Raw genomic sequence first — 21,960 nt, 5'->3', positions numbered from 1 at the left:
TTAAATCAGCCCAACTTAAGTCCGCCGACTATCTAAAGTTTCGATCGTTGAAATTGGAGTTTGATGAACATTCTTTAATGGAGTGCCTTGGCATGGATGTGTAGAAGAGAGGACAAGAATCTGTACAAAGATTATACTTTCCTTATCGGAAGCTATCTCTCTGTAGTTGTCGAAAACCCTAATCATTCCATTCTTTTGTGAGATCGCTCCTTTCTTCGATATCGAGGTAATTATATGCATGAATTATCCCTCGCGCTTCTTGTAATTTCGAATTTTCAATCTTCGATGGCTGCATTTGGGTTTCTTTATGATTTTGGTTGCGAATTCAGTGCTGTAGCTGGTAATTTTTATCATCTTGTCTTTTATTTTGAATTTTACATTGGTGCTTGAGGAAATGTCAGAAAAGATATTGAAAAAATGTGAACGTTAGCATTGTGTGTTTTGCTTCCGTTTGAAGCTATGTAATCTGCTTGGTTTGCAGAGAACTGGTGCTTCAAGAGAAATGTTGTAAATCGTGAATTTACAACAAGAAAGTCTTGAAATTATAATTCGGAGGAATGATAAAATTTGGCAGTTCAATTAACTCACTAGCTTTGGCTTTATGCTTTTGTCGAGATGATAGATTTTGCCCTCTCATTTCTGGGAAAAAAAAAAAGATGAATTTTTACTCAAGAAATATTTCCATAATAAGTTGTATTATATGATTGATTTAATTAGTTAGAGAACCTAGTTTAAGACATGAATCTACGGTCTTGTCCTGGACAAGAAATTCTCAGTCCATTGAATGATGATCGCTTAGAAATCCAGGAACTCAAAACAATTGAATTGTGAAGAAAGCATCTGATAAAATCCTTTTCCTCAGGATTGTGAATTTGAACATTTTGGAGCCGAGAAACCTTGTGGTATTTCTTATTCCAACTTTTGAGTATCATTCTCTGATGAAGCTTGTTGATAAATTACCAAGCTGGGTAATATTTTGATTTGAAAGTTTCTTGAGGTGGAGTTTGGATTTATATTGGCATGTGTAACTCTCTGTTGCTATCTTTGTGTCTTTTTTTCTTTTTTGGAGATAAGTCATATTTTTTCATTATTATTAGCATGAGGAGGTACTCGAACCTTGACCTTGTTCAAGACCTAAAGAGTAGGTCACCACTAGGCCAAGAGCTCTTTTTATCTTTGTGTGTGCTTGGTATATTTCCTTCTCATGTTATTGTCTTTGAACTAAGGAATTGCTTTTAAACACACAAGGAACCTTCCACTGGTATTGCTGAAATTCAGAATTCATGGATGTGGATGGAGGGAGTACCTCTGATGCTACCACAGAAGTGCGATCAATTCCCATTCATTCTGGACGTTCAAAAGGTCAATTTTCATTCTGCAACTTCAATTCCATAGTTAATGGCAAAATTACTGTCACATATATGTGTGGTTTTGTTTTAAATATTGTGAATAAGACACTGAAAATCATACTTATTTCAACTCTTAGACATATTTCAAGAACAAACAGATTACTCATTAAATTAAAGGTTGAGCTACAACAAGGATGTTTTAATTCTCTTGTTTATCCTTCTTATTCAGTGAAAGTGGTTAACGAGTTCAGATAAGCACAGAGTCAGCGAGGCATTAGAATATGATTTTTGGAATGTTCTGGGGAAAATTGATTGATCAGACTGCTCTTAGTTGGAAATCAGTTGAGTAAGTCAAATTAACTGATGAGTGATAAGATAACCATATATGTTCAAAGATTGTGAGGCTTATTAACTACTACGGAAATTCTTTATGAAACTTAGCTAGTATTCTGAATAACTGCCTTATTGAGTGATGTATTACTTAGATATTAACTCGCTTTTCTTTCTGTAGCTTAATGTTATTATACTAGAATTATAGTGCACAGGTCGTATTTTTCATACTGTTTTCTGTATGTGAATTGTGAAAATGTCAAGATTTATCAGATCATTACTACCAGTGTGGTTGGAATTTTTCGAGGTACTGGGGAAGGTGTGTTACCTGATGCATATTTATGGATCATTTTGGCTTTCACAAGTGGGCAGAAGAAGTAGGAAAAGATTCTCATATGTGATATTTAGATGTTCAAGTTGATTGCTCAGAAATTGGAAGCATGCTCTAATTTATTGAGGCTTTTGCAAGCTGGTAGACGAAGTAATAAATGAAATTATCATATCCTAACAAGGAAAAGATCCACAGAACTGATTTTTAGATGTTGAAGTTTATCCCTGGGGGGTAATGCTCACCTGAGTTTTAACCGGTCTTAGTTTCATGGTTTGTCTCTCCCGCATGAACGGTTGAACGGTTTTAACTGGACAATCATTTAAAGTTTGCTGGAAGCAGTATCTTTAGCGAGGAAACATTAGTTGCGAGTGACTATCTTAAGCTTGTTTTGAGAAATATTTGTAGCTTCTCTCTGAAAGTGAGCCTTTTGATGACATAATGTATACAATTCCAGGGCACTTAAGTGAATCCTAGGCATTTAGTTGAAGTACTATGTATGTTACAGTATAAAAAATAAATGTGATTCACATTCGAAGTTGGAAATAACTCGGGTTGTCAATCTATTGTGAGAAGCAATCTCACCTTGTATATTCTTCTCTGAAGACCAATACTAACCCCTCTGACCTAGTTTTTCCCATCTGTAAATATTGTTAACCTTTGTTTTCCCAAATAATATACTATATATGTTACGGGTTTTGCAGCTTATTATCAATTTACACAGCAAAGCCTCCCAGCTTGTAAACCTGTCTTGACACCAAAATGGGTTAGTTCTTGGTTATATTATTTACATAATTACATCTAAGTTATTCTTTAATCTTTTGTTTTCTGTTTATTCTTATAACTAGTGACGTAAGCACCTTCTGTTCTGCAGATTATTTCTACTTTTTTACTATTGGGTGTCATTTGCATTCCTATTGGGCTAGTTACTCTTCAAGCTTCCCGTAATGTAAATCTCTTCTCTAGTTGCTTCAGTGAATGCTCCTGTTGCTCTTTTGTGAAAAGCATTGTGCTGCTTGATGGAGCTTTATTTTATATGTTTCAGCATTGAACATTTGATCTCTGATTTTAGGTTGTTGAAATTGTGGACCGGTATGATACTGAATGTATACCTGAGGCATATAAGAGCAACAGGATGTCATATATCAAAGACAGCTCAATCCTCAAAAACTGTTCTCGTATATTGAAGGTGACGCTTTAATTAATTCTACCTTCAATATCAAAATTCTTACAGCATTTCTGAGCCTGTATAGACTATGTGGTTCACAAAAGCTTTATCTGTATATTTTTCACTCTTGTTCTATATTTTTTTTATTTTGTTTTTTGAGTGCTTACAGTGCTCTTTCGAGTTATTTTACAGTGCTTACAATTCCTGCCTCATTATGCATTGCTTATTCGATTTAATACTTTTACAGCTTTGTTTATGTCGGATAGGAAGAGCAGATTATATATTCAGTCTGTACCATCTTGATTCATTTAAAATTTCTAATTGGGTTCAAGTTTTTGTTATCATCCTTTTGCAAGGCTTCTTCACATGAATTCTTAGAGTTGTTCATATTTTGCGTTCTGAGTCTACATTTGTTAATGTGGGCTCTATTTAGCATTTAGTTTTAAAAAAATTTTAACCTGTTTTTGAGTTGAGCATGCTATAAGTTTCCCATTCAATTAAATACATTTTACATGTTGCAACTTTTTCTTGGCATCATGTTTGGTCCTATTTTTATTGAGTTGAATTTTTAACCTGCTTGCAGGTGCACAAATATATGAAAGCACCAATTTACGTTTATTATCAGCTTGATAACTTCTATCAAAACCATCGAAGGTAATATATTTTTATTAATCTCCTATTTATAGTCTTCTTCTTCTAGTTTTCCTTCCCCTAGGTTAACTTCTGATTTTTAAAAATCGATGTCCTTTTCTTTTTCCGGTATTCATGCGAATACCCTCTTGTATGGTTACCACAGTCCGCATGTGCATTTCATAGTTTTTATTTCTCCTTTTTTTTGGGTGTTGTATGATCTACTGTTAAATATGATTTATGAGATGGTGATGCAAAATTCATGGAAAACTGTGGGTAGTTCCTACAGGTAGGAAACTAAGACAAATCATAGAAATGTTACAAAATGGTAAGTTGGGTATTCTCTCTCCCAAACCAAAGAGGTTATGGGTTCTTACAGTGGGGGAGACGGGATATTATCCTGGTAAGTACGTGAGGGGAGGGTAGGAACGCTCGTAGAGTACCTCAGAGTAGACAATACCTGGATGCAAAAAAATACGCATCCACAAAACTGAAGGCAGATCTTTTTCATTTTCCTAAAGTCAGTAGGTAAGATAAACTTGCAGGATTCAAAAATATATTGCACATTCTGCTTGTTATTGTGCCAATATGAAAATTTGACTGCTGTTTTCCCCTTTGGAATGTCTGTTTGACTCAGTGTCCAGATTTCTTCATTGCATCACTACCCTAAATCCTTTCCAGGTACGTCAAGAGTAGAAGCGATAAGCAGCTTTTGTATGGATTGAAGTACAATGACACAAGTTCATGTGCACCTGAAGAATTAAACAACGGTCTACCAGTTGTCCCTTGTGGGTTGATAGCATGGAGTTTGTTCAATGATACATTTACATTTATTCATGGGAGAAAAGAATTGAAGGTAAACAGGAAGAACATTGCGTGGAAGAGTGACCGTGATCACAAATTTGGGAAGAAAATTTACCCTTTTAATTTCCAGAATGGGACCTTGATTGGCGGGGGAAATCTTGATCCCAACATTCCAGTAAGTATTAACAGAGTATAAATTTGGCCCTGCCATCATTCTAAGCTTGTTCTGTTGTTACCGTATTTCATGAATTCCCAAATATTAGCACAATCTCTGTACACTGTGAGGGTAAAGTTGCGTACTTTTGTCCTTTGTAGTCCCCAAAATAGTGGATGCTTTGTTGAAGATTAAATTATAAATTTATAATGGCTAATGAGAATTTCTGTCCTCGATTTGAACACAAAAACGTAGCTTACAGCTGCTGCAATTTGTGAATTTTTTTAATCTTGGCCAAGTGCAATCCCTTAATTGCTATTTGCAATTGCAATGTTTACTTTCTATATCTTGTTCAGCTCTACTTTGATTTCTACGACATCTTATGATCATCTCGTTTTTCATATTTTTCTTTTGGTTGGTCTATCACATCAACTAGCTTAGCAATCATGAGGATCTTATTGTATGGATGCGTACTGCTGCCCTTCCAAGCTTCCGCAAGTTGTATGGTAGAATTGAAGAGGATTTGGATGTAGACGATGTTTTAGATGTACACCTAATGAACAACTACAACACGTACAGCTTTGGAGGTAAAAAGAAGCTTGTCCTTTCAACATCAAACTGGTTGGGTGGAAAGAATGACTTCCTTGGAGTTGCCTACATCTTTGTTGGTTCTTCTTCTATAATCATGGCCATTATCTTCACGCTGCTTCATGTGAATAATCCAAGGTAATGGCTCAACTATATCCTGCAGGCACATTGAATTCTTGCATTGTTATCTGCTGCAATGTTTAAAATGAATTTGATTGATCTATTATAATTCATATTCATACCTTTTGCATTTGCTAGGGGTCCCCTCAGCCAACTGTGACACAGATATTTTCCAGGACTTTTTGCTAGCGTTTGTAACAATAAGATTCCTTTTCTTTTCTGGCTGAGTATGCACTTTGATTGCCTCATCTTGGCTGCCTTCTCATCTTCTTCCATCCAAGGCAGTCATATTTTCCTTTCCTTCAAACTTTCCACACCCCCCCCCCCCCCACCCCCAAAATAACGTATCCTATAGCTTTGCCATTCAAAACCCTAACCCTCCTGATAAATAAAAAGGAAGAGGGAAAAAGATGCAAAAAAGCCTCTTGCCGCTTGGGGGAAGTGAAGTACTCTCATCATAGTTTAAGTTTCTTCTATACACCAGTATTTGCTTAGAGTGGAGTATGCTTCATTTTTTCACTTACATTTTTTGTTTCTTAATCTTTCAATCAGATTCTGTTCTTGTCATCTCTAGGAAGCCAAGCTAGTGATTTGGCATATATGCGTAACATTTTTTGCAAATTCAGTGCACCATCTATTATCTGAGAATGTATGTGTAAGTCTGCATTTGATTTGGTCAAGGACATCGGTGTCTTCAGCCTCATGTTGTGCATGGCATAAAGTGTACAATTGATATGTTCCGCTTAGGTTGTTCATGAAAAAAATAAGCACGTTATCTTTCAAAGGATGTAACTCAATGTAATGGAGAATTTGATAAAAAGAAAAGGTAAACAATTCCCGTACACAAGGCTTCCATAGCAGGCGGGGTCGGGGACGGACATGATGTATGCAAACCTTACCCTTACATAGTATGTGGAGATAATATTTTCAGTAATTGAACTTGTAACCTCTATGTTGCACCTCTACAACTCTATGACTAGACCACATGTTCACACGAAAATGTAAACAACTCTCATGCACAAGGCTCTCGCAATGGGTAGGGTCAAGAACATACAGGATGTATGCAGATCTACCCTATATAATATGGGGAGTAATTGTTTCCAGGAATATTGAACTTGTGACCTCTAAGTTGCACCATGCAACTCTATCACTGAATGTAATGAGTTTTGCCATCCAAAATTGCTTTTTTCTCTTAGGCATTAACATATGACTCTGCATAATACTGCATTGCTGCTGCTGATAGAGAATGTTATAACAGCTACGTGCTCTCATTCTTAGTTATTGACCATAGCCGCTAAAGACTAGATCATATTTTAACTCTTGCCGTTCGTAGATATTAATAATACATACTGATCTTAGATAGTTATATATCCTAAGATGCACCTTCTCTGTTTGCAGGCCTTATGGGGACACAAGTTATTTGTCGTGGAACATGAAAAGCTTTCCTAGTTGAAAAGGTGATCTTAGTTTGTAAAATTTTCATGTGAAGTGAATTGAAGGTTCTGAAACATCTCATACGCGTTAAGTTGTTAAGTGTCCAGTATAGAGCTTGTTATGAAAGAGAGAAAGAGGTGCAATGTTGTGAGATGATACTGTCTTTTAATGCAGCTCCGCCAGGTAAAGTGTACTTTTGACGATCAAACTATTGAATCAGTAAATTAATTTGTTGTTCTTGTTACTTGTAAGTTAGAAAAACAAGCCATAGAAGCTTGGTATATGGTAAGACCCCCCCATGTAGTGGTTGACTGAGGGTCCTCAAGGAAAAAATGACTAGACTCCACTTGAGCTGGTATTTCTTTGCACTTTCTTTGAAGTCAATTGAAGGCAACCTACAAAGAAACCCATATTTCTGCCCCACTTTTGGTAGTGTGTCCCATATTTGAACTTATCCACAAGAGTTATAAACCCCAATCCCCAGTCCAATGTTATGGATAGACTACTGACCTTTGTGGCATAGAACCGCCTCTATTGCCTCTTACTTAGGCAACTTAGATGTTACATCAATACCTTGGTTCCATTTTGGTAGGCCAGACAAAAATCATTATTTTTTTATGGCAAATACATCATTGTTGAACCATATACCTCTTTACTCTTACGGATGGCAATGTTTTTTGTCTCTGCTATCCCAAATGTTGAGATGCGTGGACACGATTTCACATGGATTATGTGCGTCCATCTCAACATTTGTGATAGTTGGGCAAAAAAAAACTTTCAGAAATTTTATGTAGTATCTATTGAATTAAGCTCCTTTACTATATCAGAAGGTGAAACAGACTTGATCATGAGGTGTAATTTTGCTTTTCTTTTGCTGATATGCTCCTGAGGCCTGGCACAATGGATAGGATAAGAAATTTCAAAGAATAACAGGGAATGGTGGCTGTAGCCATCTAGATCCCAAGAATTTCTGTACTAAATTAAGTCTTTATAAAATCTTCTATCAATTGGACCAATCTAGGCCTTTAATTTGTGAGGGATTGCCAGCTAACTTAACTTCCAAGAATTTTCTTTTCCCTCTCTCCCATATTAAGCAGTCAAACCTATATCTCAAACCAACTATATATACACATCTTTTGTTTCTCTACAACCCATTAAGCCTCTCCCAATTCTCCAATCTTCTTTCATAGATATCTTCCTCTCTCCTAAAAACCCATTTGCAGGAGAGCTATATTATATATAGATATATATACAAAAAATGAAGAGGTCTGCAAGGCTAAGGCAAACACAAAGAGTAGTTTCATCATCAGGTCATCACATGATGAGTTCAATTGCACCAACCCTTCTCATATCTCACCAAAAATCTTCAAGATTTCCCAAGCTGGAGACCATTTTTGAGGAAGGATGTGAAAGCAATAATGAAGTTGTTGTGCCAAAGAGGGTGTTGTATCTTCTGCCTTTGGTCTTGTCTTTGGCATTGTATTTCTTGATATTCAAAGATTTGGCTTGAGACTTGAATATATTGGAATGTCAAGTGCTTTTGTTCATTTCAGAAGATTGGAATGGATCTGCTCAAGAGAACACCAAAATGGGTTGAACCCTTGTGTTTATGGGAGGTGGAATCCATTGTCCATGTCTACATGCAAGAGGAGTTTGATTATGTTTCATTTGAGATACATTGATCTTTGTACATTGTACTACAATCAATATTTCAATGGACTCTTCAAGTAGTCTCTCATTCTCTGCTACTTTCTCTTTTTGAATGTTGCATTTTGTGCAAGTTATAAGTAGCAGATCAACATTAAATTAATTCTTGCTCCTTAACAATCAAGTGTTTGGATTAAAGTAAAGTTTTTGGGTATTGCTCAAAGAAATTCAGAAAGAATTGATATGTAATTGAAGGTTAATTTTTACAAATCTGAAATATAATATTTCATGGGAGATGATACAAGATAATTGTTATAAAGGACAAAACCATGCAAGCCTTTGCCCAAAGAATTGGATCAAAACCTTCTCATCTCTTTCTCATCCTTTCAATTTCTACAAATTATAACAATTAAGTCAATATTTGAGTATTTGTAAAGAACAAATGTAGCAGAAGAGGAAGAATGTTGATTTGGTTTTTTCATAATGGAAATTAAGATTCACAAATGCATACATGTCCAAGAAGTCATGGTTACTTGGTTAGGAAATATGGCAACAAGTTGGGTTGTCACCCGAGCCACTAGTTAGAGTGGTAAAAATGGTGTATCACCCTGGTGATCAGGATTTGAATATCCCTCCCCGTTTAAATTTTTTTAAAAAAAAGAGACAAATTGTTCAACATGAGACATTTGAATTAGTCAAATCTAAAGATTAAAAAAAGAGAGTAAAAGCTCCTAACAATCTTGTTGTCTGAGTCCAACGGCATACAAATTAACACCCAAGACGCATGGCTCACTGAAAAAATGCGACGAACGGCATGAAATACGTTTCCCCTAATGGGCCCATCAGAAAAATGAATAAATGATACATTGTGTTGTGGCCCAATATAAGTTCTGACTCTACAGAACATGACAGCCCAATGGCCAATACCACTAACTAGTCTGGCCCATAAAAATGAGGTTCGCGCTTAATTCACCTACTCGATCTCCCAAACGTGTTACTAACTTTATGGGTAGTGTTAATAGGTGCCCTAATAACACGTGTTAAAAGGATTGACTACAACATATCACAATATACCATGTATATAATGAATACTCTCTCACCGATTTTTTTTTTAACTTAAAATACATGTCTTGTCCAGGTTTAAATACATTTTTTTTTTCATTTCTAACTTGTGCCCTAGATTAGGGCACTCATCCTTATCCAGTGCCCTTGAGGACACTCATTTTGCAAATGCTTGGATATAAGATTAGATAGCAGAGATGATTGAATATAGTTAACTTGAACCAACTCATCACTGTGGACCCTTAATTGCTTTAAGAGATTAGTGCGACTGTTCATGCCTTGGATAAGAGGCTAAAACTTTCCACACACATGCCATGTGGCATTTCCTTATATGTTGAAGCCTTGAAGCATCAACATCATCCTGTTTATATAGGGATGAACACATGCTGACATCATATTTAAATAATCTCTATACATAATATGTACATGCTTGTGAATCAAAGATTAAATTTCTTTTAATCTTGTTTGAGAATGTGTCATATTAATTAATTAACGCATTATTATGGAACAAGCATGCCCTCCACACTAGCAAAAAGTTTCGTCCACTTTGTAACGAAGTGGCATGATTTTATCCTCTCAAATCCATTACTGACCCATAATAATTTGGACCTTGAAAAACCAATTGTTATTAGTTAAGAAGTTTGGGCTATATTATATTCTGCACTAAATTCCGACGTATAAGCGACGGGATCAAACCATATCATTCATGATCAATTGTCTTTTAAGTCCACCCTATCATGGCACTTACTAGGTAATTTGGTAGTCTCTCACCATCAATCAACTCACATATTATAAGAAACAAATATAGTAAACCATATCAATTCCTAATTAGAGGAACAAAATGTAGTTATAATACTTGTTATCAATGTCAACGTTCTTCCTAATTCTAGATTGGCTTGCTAACAAATTAGACCAAATTAATCCAATAGTCCAGAATCAATGGTCAGAACTCTAAGATGAAACCCTAGCTTGGCTTACTTGTTAACCGAACCAAGCTTCTCCTAGCCTTAACTAGAGTAGTTCATAATTAATCAGAATATCATGGAAGCAACATTACGTCCTGCCACATGGACCCTTTCGTTACGGCTAGTCTGAAGAAATTTCCCATTAGTTGAGCATCACTGTTGCTCCAGGCCAAACACCTCATAATACCCTGCTAACCAGGTAACTAGCAAGTCACTACAACAGCATTTGCACCAAACATCTGGCGTGCAAACGGGCTTTTCCTGATTAGGTGGTCTAGGTCACGAAAAGTGCAAAAATGGCAGCTATTGAACAAGACAAGAACCATATCTAGATGGAGATCTTATTTTTCCACAGAAGCTATGACACATACCAGAAGATGGAACCACAAGGAAAGTTATCTACTGTGATGGTCTTGGACCCATCAAGCCTGCATAATTAATACCAAAAGCAAGTGGGCGGCACTAGCTGATAAACATAGTATTTGACTGATTACTACTAATCACTCCATCTAAACCAAACCGTCCCCTTATAAATATCGCTCATAGCTTGTGTTATCCACAACCCAGCAGTCTGTTTTTGAGTTTACAAGCACTTCTCTTCTTTCCTTCTCTTACAATTTCTCAAAAAGTAACAAGAAAAGAGTAATGGCGACTTCACGCATAGCAAAGTTTATTTCAGAGGTTGCTCCACCACAATATGTTAGTGTGATGAGGAGCAGGGCCTCTAAGATGTTAGATACAATCAATGAGGATAGAGTTGTTGGTACTTACGGAAATGATAGCCTGGCTTCGTCTCCTAAATCTCCTTCTTCCCTTTCTCCTTCCTCATCTGCCAGTGCTAGTACTACTACTCTTACTACTGCTGTTGCTGCTGCTTCAGCCAGTGCAAGCCACTCCAGGTATTTCTTCAAAGAGGTTCAAAGTTCCTGCTCCATCTTCGAAAGCTAGAAGCCCTGCCTGTGCGTTGCAAATTTCAATTCAGGAAATTGAGGAGACTCCTCCAGTTTACATATCCAAGATGCATCAGTTCTGTTTTCATTGTACTTTCTCCTCTCTTTTTTCTTCTTTCAAGTTTTTCAGTGTCCGTACAAAGTTTTTGCACGGGAAATTGAGAGATGGAAGGAAAGAGTACGATGTTATGTCAGTCATATGTACTAAACCAATAAAATAAAATATTGCACTTGCATTGCCACAGTTCCTTCTAAAATCTATCTTGTCAATGAAACAGCTGAAATGATAACCATGGAGGTTTGGGTGTTTCTTAACAATACAATGCACAATTCTGAGCAGTCAATAAAAAAGTTAATTTTTCCAGCAGCCAACAAGTTTTTATGCTCTAGATGTTTTCTTCTATAATAAATAACTACACAAAATAACATCTTCCGCATGTAATATTGAATGGTATATAGTAAACCTAGATTTCAAAGGGATAATGACCCATTCTGAAACAGAGAATTCATTCTTCAGAGTGAGTGTCAGTATTTTAATCACCCATGAAAATTCATTCTTGTGACCTTGCTATCAAAGGATAAGATTGGTATATATCTCACAGTTGTGGTTCAGTGGAGCTCTTGTTTGGGTTCTGGTCACCTTGGAGCAATGGTCAAGAAGGAAGGGCATACATTCGGCTTGTTCATATGGTAGGGTCATTAGTTTGTATTTTTGGGTTTTGTCCAGTAATGTTGTTTGCGGTTCATCTCGAACGTGTGCAGACCATCAGTCAATGATGGTGGAGGGGTTAAAGCCTTGTGAGAGGTATGGTTCATTGCCTTTCTGTTTTCAAAGAATTTGATGATCTCACGAATCTGACAAGGATGAGGTGACAATGCTACGGGTTGGCTTTGGTAAGGTTAACTTCCCAAGTTAAAACGTAAACCAGTTAGCTTGCCCAACAGGTTAATCGGACAAGCTGGGAAGAAAGGAAATAAATTCATACTGAGTATAGAGGAAATAAAATTCACCGTTCTGGGCTCATTTATATTTTTAATATTACATATTTTTATATTCATATATACAGTATATAATACTTTATTTAGATTTAAAATATACTATAAGTGAGTTGATACTTGATAGCTAATTTCAGAACAAGCAGTAACTCAAACCCAAGAAAAAATGACTTGAAATTAACAAAGTGGGTATGCTACAGACCTGGACATGTACACTAGCATATTTCCTTAAACTTTATATGCATATCTAATCATCCATTTTGAAGGACAAAAATAGCATACTGTAGTTGTTTGCTCTCTCTCTCTCCCCCTCTTTTTGGATACAACACATTGTAGATGTTATAAAAACTGGAAAACTGACTTTCAAACGCAACTTGGTCAGAGTGCTTACTTGAACAATACCAATTTATCACTTTGACTTGTGTTCTTCCTTCATGGTGGCTGGCCTTCTAGAAATCCGGAATCCAATTTTGCGCTTTCTGGATGTTTCCGATTCAACTGTCTCTTTCAGCTTCTGCAGCGCTGAAGGATTAAAAAGAACAAAACATGGTAAAACAACGTAGGTCAGTGTAGTAGACAAAGAGTTAAATCTAACCTAGTAGTATTGAATTTGAAAGTACAGGCAAGACGTAATCTACCCACATCAAGAGGGTCACAATATGAACTCCCAATTTATGTTTTCACAGTATGAAAGGTCTTCCAACTTCTTATTCCTAGGTTGTAAATGGGCAGAGTCAAGCTGGGATTAGGTGTGCCCAATGTCAGCCCATCAAATTTTTACAGGGCTCCAGTTGAGCTTGGGCTTGGTAGGACCTAGAAAAGTTGAGCTTGGCCTCGTCTCGTTAAAAGCTCGTTTATATATAATAAAAAAATCAAACAATTTATCTAATATTTTGAAACAATCTATATTGCCATAAATAACTAATATTCAAAATAAGTCGAATTTCAACTTTCAAGTACTTATATACATAAAATCTATTTACATTAATATATATTACTTTATATATGTCATTTCTATTAATATTTTATATTAGATAAGTAGGCCTCAAGCCTACAGACGGGCTTAAAAGAGACTCAAGCTTGGCTTGTTTAATAAAAGGGCCCAGCTTGAGCAGAGCCCTTAATGGGCCAGCTCGGTCCATTTACACCCCTTATTCCTGTATTTATCATTATGTCTCAGAAAAAGAACAGATACAGAGATAAGAAAGCTAAATGGGTAATACACATACAAACTCTGTGATATATTTTGTATGTAGCAGAAAAAGAGGAAAGAAGACAGAAATTACAATTCTAATGTAGAAATTAACAACTGATTGGGCTGATCTTTCAAGGGAGTCCAAATGCAAGTAGGTGATTAACAACCAGAATTATATATCACCACCTTCAGAGCACAGTTTGTAAAAAGTGAAAACTCGTTTCCAAATGATAAAGCATTTGTGACATTTCCAAAATCATACTTGATCTAACCCACATATAGCTGTACCGAATTTTTTCTTGCGGCTGTTGAGTTGTGGCCTAGTGGCAGAGTTGCAGGGGTTTAACCTAGAGGTACAGGTTCAATTTCTAAAAACAGTCTCTCCACATATTATGTGGGGGTAAGGTAATGCGTATATCATGTCTGTCTCTAACCCCGCTCACTGCGAGAGCCTTGTGCATGAGATTTTTTTACCTCTTTTATATATAGTTGTACCTCTAAATTAGCTTATCAATTGACAGAGAAACAAGAAATTACCAGATGCATAAACAGTACGAAGCGACTCGATCGAACCGGAAGGAATTGAGTGAAATGTAGAAGAATCATCATGAGCTTTCTGAAGCATTTTATCGAAACGTCTTACCTGAAATAAGTGACGGTAGATAATTTGCAATTTTTCATATAAGTTAATACTAGGTTTAGGATAAGAATGCAGTTTCCATGCTTCAAACTGTATATATGATTCACTTCCTATTTTCATGTCTCTACTGTTTGCAAATGTAAAGGCTCAAACTAGCCAACTTCTCACAATGATTAAGGGATACCAAACCCCAGGTGGGCTGCCGATTGAGCCATACCTGCCCAAACAGAATAATTCAGCAAAATTCTCATCCTCAAAAAAAGACGGCCTTCTAATGTGAAGTAGGTCGACGCCAAATGGCATGTGTACACAGGTTATGCTGCAAGCCAGCTTAGCTGCAGCCCCAAGGGCAATTTTGGACCAATTTTGCCTTATTGACATAAAATAAAATTGGGGAATAAAAAGTAATCAAAATGGCAATATACCTCATTTTTAGATAGCAGTGTGAAGCAGCACCCTGTCTGACCAGCTCTTGCTGTTCGTCCTGCCCGATGAATATATGTTTTGATATATGTAGCCATATCATAATTTATTACATTCCTCACCCCTTCAACATCCATTCCACGAGTCATCGCATCAGAGGAAATGAGCACTTGTATTTCCCCTTCTCGAAATGCCTTCAATGTTTTACTGCAGAAATGATCTCACCTTTGTTATATTCAATTCGACATATCACAATCAAATATCACCTATATCTGTATCAGTGTGATCAAAGGTAAATGGTGCACACGGGCACAAAGGCCTCCTATTGTCCTTGCAAGGCAGGCACATGTGAGCAAAATGAAGCACAAAAATAAATGAAAATTCACAAAATATCTGTACTAAGCAATGTCAACAGGAAACATGAATTAACCAAGGAATTACTTGTTATGATGAACAAGAACAACTGATCCAAAACCCAAGTGTATCAGAATGAAAACAACCTTTCATAGAAGGAGAGAACCAGAGAAGAAATAGAGAAGTAGAGAGGAAGAAAAGAGAAGCAAGTACAATAAAATAGAAGAAACATAGGAGAGAACATTGAGAAGAGGGAAGTTCCTCTGCTTCGATCTTCGTTTAACTTATGTCATCCTTCCTTGTCAGCTATTCGATCTGTCAAGAGACTGGAAAGGAGCTGATGTGAAGCTTTAGATGCAAAACTACCGGGTATTGCCACTGCAAATTAAGCCTATTGGAGAAACTTAAGCCCACTTGCGAGAAATAAACCCAATTTGCAAAAAATTACCCAGTCGCAAAAGGTTTTCACTGGGCCTGATGTGTATCGCACACCTAAGCTGCGCTAGAGTAAGGACACTGTGCCTGAGGGTTGGCAAGGTGATGCACTCTTGCCTCACCTTGCCTTATCACCTGAGGTGCGACTTTGACAACACTGGTCTGGATGCAACATGTTTCTGCAATTTGTACATATATGGTCCCATACATATTCCACCCATAAATGCAACTAAGATAGGAATTACCTTCTTACAGACTGGCGCTGTAGACCTGAATACTCTTTGATGTTGACTTCTAAATCATTGAAAAAATTCAACAAGGTGCAAAGCCGATGAGTTGCTTCCACAGATTTCGTGAAAACAATACACTTTTCTCTTCCTATATTTTGTAGAAGGGCAACTAAATAGAGAGGTTTTAGCTTAGACTGACAAACCTGTGCCAAGACATCCAAATTTAACACTATCAGATAAGCAAAGACATAAGCATGCGTGCGCGCACACACACACACATATAGATTCACAGAGAGAGAGAGAGAGAGAGAGAGAGAGAGAGTGTCTGTCATTTTTGACATTAATCTTAGATACTAACCAAAAAATGAATACTTGACATTCTACATTTAATTTGTTCGACTCACGCTATCTAGTTGAGTGTATAATAGAATTCAGCCACTGTATCAGTGAAAAAATTATTAGATTCCCTGGCTATTTTTACAATCATTGTATGAAATTTCAAATATACTTGAGATTTTTTCTCATACTGAACTTTTCTTAACAGCCAAATTGAAGTTTGCACCAGCCCGTTATAAAGTTCCCAGTGATTTACCCCTATGGTTCTAAAACCTATAATTTCTTCTCCACTCTCCACAGTAAATTCAAGCATGAAAAATGGCCACTATAAAGCATCTAAATTTGAAACGTAATGAATTGAGTTTCATAAAAATAGACTTTCAAATTTTGAAACAGACCAAGAATCATTCAAATGAAGCATTACAAGCCAGCAATCACAGTTAAGGTTGCATACCAGTTTGTAGGATTCTAATTTTTCTGGGAGCTGGTACCGTGTTTTCCCAGTTGTCAAGAATAGAGGGTGATGCAGCTCAAGTTGAGCAAGCTTGCTTGGATCTTGAGTCAACGTGGCAGACAAAACCATCTTCACAAGCCTAGGGTAGGGTTTACCCTTGAAGCCCCTTTCAACACCACTGCAACAAATTTGGAATAACACATTAAGGCAAGGCTACATACACCCTAGAACATGATTCACTCATCTATTAAGACATCACTAGAAAGCAAATAATGGGGGACCATCAATGAAGGATTTCAGACAATATGTTAGGCATAAAAATAGGATTTTTTTTAAATGGAAAAAAGTTCTACTAAAGCACAAAGGAGGTGCAGAAAGAAGAATTACAAGGAGAGTAAACTGAAAGCCTCGGAAGTATTGGTGCAATGATCAGAACACCAGGAATTAGAATCTTATTTTCCGTTAATAAAAATCACCTTACTTGGCAACTTCTTAATGTTCAAAAATTTGTAATTCTCAGTGATTAAGAGTAGGGAATCTTTTTTGGAATGAAAAATTAAACCCAATGTTGAGACCATTGAAATATGCTTGATGAAGAATTTTCCAGCCTTCTCTTATGGTCTCTAGTCTCTCAAAGAGCTTCCCCTTTGCCCTTAATTTTTCTCTATCATCTCAGGTTTTCATTCACAAATCCCAATCTCTCCATCAATCCTATGCCACAGAAAATGTTGAGAAAGCCTGAGTCTTGAACCCTCTAGAATTAAAGGATAAGAAGATTTTACCCACTAAATCAACAATGAAACCTCTAATCCACAAAATCAAGTATGAAAATTGACTATAACTTCCCTCTGTCCAAAAGATAATGGAAATCAACACAAGTCAATTACAACGCAACATCAGTATAAAAACCAGAATGAAGTAGATATAATAATTTTGACCAACTATGGCAACCAACATCCATCCTGTAAGGAGATGAATATTACATGGAAGGATGCATAGAATCAGACAAAGATCAAGCATGTGAATGATATTTAGCAATTACTTATTACACATCATGAAGATCTGAATCACTCTTCTACTGATAAGTTCAGAACTAAAAAGAACAGTGAGATAAAAGATAAAAGCAACTAATATAATCTTGGTGTCATCAAAAGCTTGAAGTAACAGCTCATCAGTATCACAGCAACAAGACGATATCACAAATAGAAATAAACAAACAAATAACTCACCATCTCCTAATGGTTTTTAAGGCACCAAATGTTGTAGGGGAAAAAATATTAGCGCAAGGAAAGAGCCTCTCATCATGGGCATGGGTCAATTGAAGCACATTAGGTAGCCAGGACTGGTATGCTTCTCGGAGCATACGATCAGTTTCATCAACCACCTGAAAATTCATCTTATTGGTTTTTTTTATTCACTACATAAGAAACAACTTTTAAAATAGCTATTTTGGCCATTTACACAATAAATTTTCATCATTGAATAGTTTTGTTTGATCTTACAAATCATAAAACATCAGATATCCACTACGACCAAAGAAACACTAAATTATGCTGTTCTGTCTAATGCCTAGATTCAACAAAAGAATAAAAATGCCCTCCATTAGAATCACTGACTCGTGAGTAGACAAGTCATGAGAAATCATAATTCAAAACATAGACAGTAAACAGACAAAGAAATCAAGAAATGTCCATGCATATTATCAATGTGTAACATGAAACCAGCACTGGGGTTAATTGCATGTTTAATAGAATTCAAGGTTGCAATTCAAAAGGTCTCAAGACAAAAAAGCTAGTTTGAAAGACAAACTACATGTAATATCTACATTTTCAAGGGAATTGTTTAATTAAATAAATAAGATTTACAACGGGTAAAAGCTTTACATACATTGTCTAAGTTCATTGTTAGATGTAGACGCAAGCCTCATCAAAGACTTACTATGATGCATTTGCGGCAGGCCTCATCAAAGACTTAATTTCATGGTTTTTTTAATCAAATTACTTTCATGCATTTGCACCATGCATATTACAAAACCTAATGACAGCAATATATCTTGCTTACCAGATAAGAGAGATGCTCAAGAGTAAATCCTTTAGTGTTATTAATATGGTCCATAAGCCTTCCGGGGGTCGCCACCAATATATCCACAGAACTTTCTAACTTTTGAAAATGATCTTCTGGGTCATAACAAATGCCAGCCTCAAGCTTAGGTCTCTTAATAAGCTCTGCAATTTCATCAGCGATTGAAGATTGACCCACAGCCAAACCAACAGATAAGCCAACTGTGGGTGCAATTGAAGCAAAAACCTCCTTAACCTGGTTTAGAAAAAACAAGGCATCTGTTGGGGTGTGCATACTATTATCTAAATATCAAATCATACAGAACTGATACAGAGATACTTTGAAACAATTGATGTGTGTATATTGAAACTTCTATTAAGAAAGACACTGAGACCACAAACATGAAATGAGTATTGTACTTAAACTCATTCAACTCCTTGCTATTGAATCTTCAGAAGTTATAAAATTAAAATAGGGGTAGGATTGAGCAGGTAAAGAGTACTTAAATCCGTGTATGACCTGACAAATTTAGGAATGCTGTATGCATTAATTAAATAGTAGAATATGCAAATGGAACTGAAATATAATTGCTTGGTACCATTATTTAACTAAAAGCTATAAAAGTTTAAGGATGAAGATAACTAATGCTGTGATCTAATGTGAAGCTGAAGGAGAAAAATCTATCTAACCAAAAAGATTAGGGATAACCAAGTCAAAGAGTATCACCAAAGAAGATCATAACATAGTAATTATGTCTACGTTTAGAAGGCACTGAACCTGCAACGCCAAATCACGGGTAGGCAACACCACCAAAGCACGTAAACATTTAACAGTACGAGTGGACAACGTCTGAACTATTGGCAGTGCATAAGCTAACGTTTTTCCACTTCCAGTAGGTGAATTTATGCAAAGGTCTCTTTCAAACGCTCCTGGCCCTATCGTCTCTTGCCAAACTGCAACTTGAACCGGGAAGAGTGAAGAGAAACCCATATTCTGCAGAGCTAGCTTCAACCTAATGTAAAAGATATCAACAATAGCTAAATCTGACATAAATATTAAAAAACAGGAACATTAAACAACAAAAAACAGAAATGAAAAAAAATTACCAGGAGGTTCTGCTTTAAGACTCGTGAAGGAAACAATATTCTTTTCACGTGAATTTAAAAAAAGAATTGTGACATATTGACTTCAGAGAAGAAAAGCAACAGAACTATTGCAGATACCAAGCCCGCATTTTCTTTCCCCATTATCTCACACCCACAGAACAATCTATTTTGTCTTTTAGGTTTCCCTTCTTTTTTTAAATATGCTTAATCTACCATTAAACTTATAGCATCAATCAATGGTAACAATAACCAAGAGAACTCCACCCAATTCTTGTTTAATTCAACTGGTAAGAAATTCATTTCAATAACTCTGTTTGGATACCTTCGCCCACTTTACCAATGCTACTAACCAATGGTCCCTCCAACACCTTGTTTCACTTTCACCTCAAAATAATTTCTTTCATTTTCTCCCCTGATGAACAGCACTGCTCGACATCCCACTGCCCGTAAATCTACATATCGAAACTTAGCTGAATTTGCATTCCGATTTCATACATAATCCCTCATCCAATTTCCATACCGAACCTGGAATAGTTCCCCCATTGTGTCATTACAACATCCCAAACATTAATACGGCAAAATTTATCAAACAGCCTCAACAAATTCACGTACAACGTAGCAATTTAATCCAAAATAGCATACTGGAAAGCTCCACAAACACGTGCACACACAGAAGAAGACTTAGCATATGTTAGAGAGGGATAATGTCGGAACCTGGGATCAAGGCAAGGGATTAGATGAAGAGGGCGTTCCTCGAATTGCCCCACGTCAATAGGGCTTCTCATCCATGGCAAAACTGGCACGTTCTTCTTCTTCTTCGCTTTCTCCATCTTCTCTCGCCTCTGTATGCTTCAGTGCTTCTATTTCCTAAACCCTAACAAAAAGTCCAAAACCAGGGTTTTGAAAACGGAGTGGGAGAAATAACGTGGGCCGATCTGGAAACTCAAGATAGCTTGGGCTTTCACAATGGGATCAATCTTTTATCCAGTACCGAACTACGGGCTTCTCATACGAGGCCCAGCTCGCACGCTGTAAAATCAGCAGGTTGTGGAGTTATTGGAGGCTCGGCCATAATAAACTCCAATAATTTATAAACGAAAGTGAAAAGGAGTGATCTAACAACATTTCTATTACCATTATGGATGAGAAAATGACACTAGTCAAAAATATTATTGTCAAGTCAGCATGATAAGTGGCCCAAATCTACATACTGACAAGTGGCAAACAACTATGTATCGTAGCTCCTAAGAAGTCGTGTTAAGAATAAAAGTTGAGAGACTCTCAACTCTCCAGGGAATATCTCAAGTTAACGTTCAAAGATGTTCAAACGTCAGGAGATCGGGATCAAGAGATTTGATCATACTATGACACTCCAGGGACGATCATATCAAACGCCTTTATCTCCTCACCACTGATGTTGAGTCAAAGGACGCTCTACACATATTTTCTTATTCATGTATTACAATTTGCAATCACTAAGATTATTATAACTCATTGAGTTTGACACTTACTTGAGTACTGAAGTGTCCCCAGTTCACGAAGGGCCACCCTCTCCATTTGTTATTGTAGGATTCATGGAGGTTCATATTAGTCATCTCAACAACTGACATGCGGATCGTGTAAAAAATTGCATCCACAATCATATATGATATATTGTTATTTTTTTAAACCTAAAATGACACCATATAAGTTTTTCATTTGAGATTCGATATGGACATTGAGGTACACAAAATGCAGGATAATTTCAAATTAAAAGTTATAGAAGTTGTTATGATCAATAATGTTTTCTTGTAACTACTTAAGCTAATCAAGTAAGCTAGAAGTGAATTCTTTATGTCAAGACTTGTTAAAACATCCCACATCATTTGGGTGAACTCAAGTGATGTGGTTATAAATAAAATTTCATTTTCTCTCCATCAATAAGGTTTTTTCTTTTGATATAAGTATCATTGAGTGAGACGATTCATAAAGAACAAAGTTGTGCTCATCGATATATCCACGACTGGGGCTGGGAGGGTTTGACATAACACAACCCACAAGTGTAGAAGAGTGTTAAGACTTGCTAAAATGTCCATCAACAAAAGTGTTAAGTAATAATGTAAATTATTTTTAAAGTAAAATTAGTAAAAAAATTTAAGTCAAAAATAATAAAACGTGGACCCCACCTTATTTTTATATAAAAAAATTTATAAACTTTGTGA

The 21,960-nt window shown here is 36.3% G+C and overlaps 2 protein-coding genes across 6 annotated transcripts; one reads left to right on the top strand and one right to left on the bottom strand.

Moving 5' to 3' along the window:
* The first annotated feature begins 71 nt into the window (after nucleotides 1-71).
* LOC120000758 (putative ALA-interacting subunit 2) lies at nucleotides 72-7,149 on the top strand. Of its 3 annotated transcripts, none has more exons than XM_038848877.1 (9): nucleotides 75-226; nucleotides 1,249-1,362; nucleotides 2,712-2,773; nucleotides 2,882-2,956; nucleotides 3,080-3,196; nucleotides 3,759-3,829; nucleotides 4,487-4,784; nucleotides 5,200-5,489; nucleotides 6,870-7,149. In XM_038848877.1, exons 2-9 carry the CDS (start codon nucleotides 1,284-1,286, stop codon nucleotides 6,922-6,924), a joined length of 1,047 nt encoding a protein of 348 aa, XP_038704805.1. In that variant the 5' UTR covers nucleotides 75-226; nucleotides 1,249-1,283; the 3' UTR covers nucleotides 6,925-7,149. The 3 variants fall into 3 exon arrangements, with proteins under 3 accessions (XP_038704815.1, XP_038704805.1, XP_038704810.1); XM_038848882.1 differs by having other exon boundaries at nucleotides 87-226; nucleotides 1,227-1,362; XM_038848887.1 differs by lacking the exon at nucleotides 6,870-7,149 and having other exon boundaries at nucleotides 72-226; nucleotides 5,205-5,347.
* Nucleotides 7,150-11,054: 3,905 nt separating this feature from the next.
* LOC120003677 (DEAD-box ATP-dependent RNA helicase 1) lies at nucleotides 11,055-20,647 on the bottom strand. Of its 3 annotated transcripts, none has more exons than XM_038852709.1 (10): nucleotides 20,474-20,647; nucleotides 19,431-19,665; nucleotides 18,654-18,908; nucleotides 17,822-17,976; nucleotides 16,593-16,770; nucleotides 15,818-16,005; nucleotides 14,786-14,990; nucleotides 14,258-14,363; nucleotides 12,917-13,047; nucleotides 11,055-11,643 (listed from the first exon to the last, which is right to left on the bottom strand). In XM_038852709.1, the coding sequence occupies exons 1-9, from the start codon at nucleotides 20,587-20,589 to the stop codon at nucleotides 12,935-12,937; spliced, it is 1,551 nt and encodes a 516-aa protein (XP_038708637.1). In that variant the 5' UTR covers nucleotides 20,590-20,647; the 3' UTR covers nucleotides 11,055-11,643; nucleotides 12,917-12,934. The 3 variants fall into 3 exon arrangements, with proteins under 3 accessions (XP_038708637.1, XP_038708628.1, XP_038708643.1); XM_038852700.1 differs by having other exon boundaries at nucleotides 11,055-11,662; nucleotides 20,474-20,646; XM_038852715.1 differs by having other exon boundaries at nucleotides 11,055-11,536; nucleotides 20,474-20,646.
* Nucleotides 20,648-21,960: the final 1,313 nt, after the last annotated feature.

Source organism: Tripterygium wilfordii, chromosome 1, assembly GCF_013401445.1.
Source record: "Tripterygium wilfordii isolate XIE 37 chromosome 1, ASM1340144v1, whole genome shotgun sequence".
In the NCBI taxonomy this organism is placed as follows: domain Eukaryota; kingdom Viridiplantae; phylum Streptophyta; class Magnoliopsida; order Celastrales; family Celastraceae; genus Tripterygium; species Tripterygium wilfordii.
This window is presented reverse-complemented; position numbering and strand designations above follow the sequence as displayed.

Coding starts and splice junctions, on each gene's coding strand:
- LOC120003677 (XM_038852709.1), bottom strand. CDS start 20,589: ATGGAGAAAGCGAAGAAGAAGAAGAACGTGCCAGTTTTGCCATGGATG. Junction 19,666..20,473: donor ATCCCTTGCCTTGATCCCAG/GTTCCGACATTA, acceptor CTTTTACATTAG/GTTGAAGCTAGCTCTGCAGA. Junction 18,909..19,430: donor CCCGTGATTTGGCGTTGCAG/GTTCAGTGCCTT, acceptor TTTCTAAACCAG/GTTAAGGAGGTTTTTGCTTC.
- LOC120000758 (XM_038848877.1), top strand. CDS start 1,284: ATGGATGTGGATGGAGGGAGTACCTCTGATGCTACCACAGAAGTGCGA. Junction 2,957..3,079: donor CTCTTCAAGCTTCCCGTAAT/GTAAATCTCTTC, acceptor CTCTGATTTTAG/GTTGTTGAAATTGTGGACCG. Junction 3,197..3,758: donor ACTGTTCTCGTATATTGAAG/GTGACGCTTTAA, acceptor ACCTGCTTGCAG/GTGCACAAATATATGAAAGC.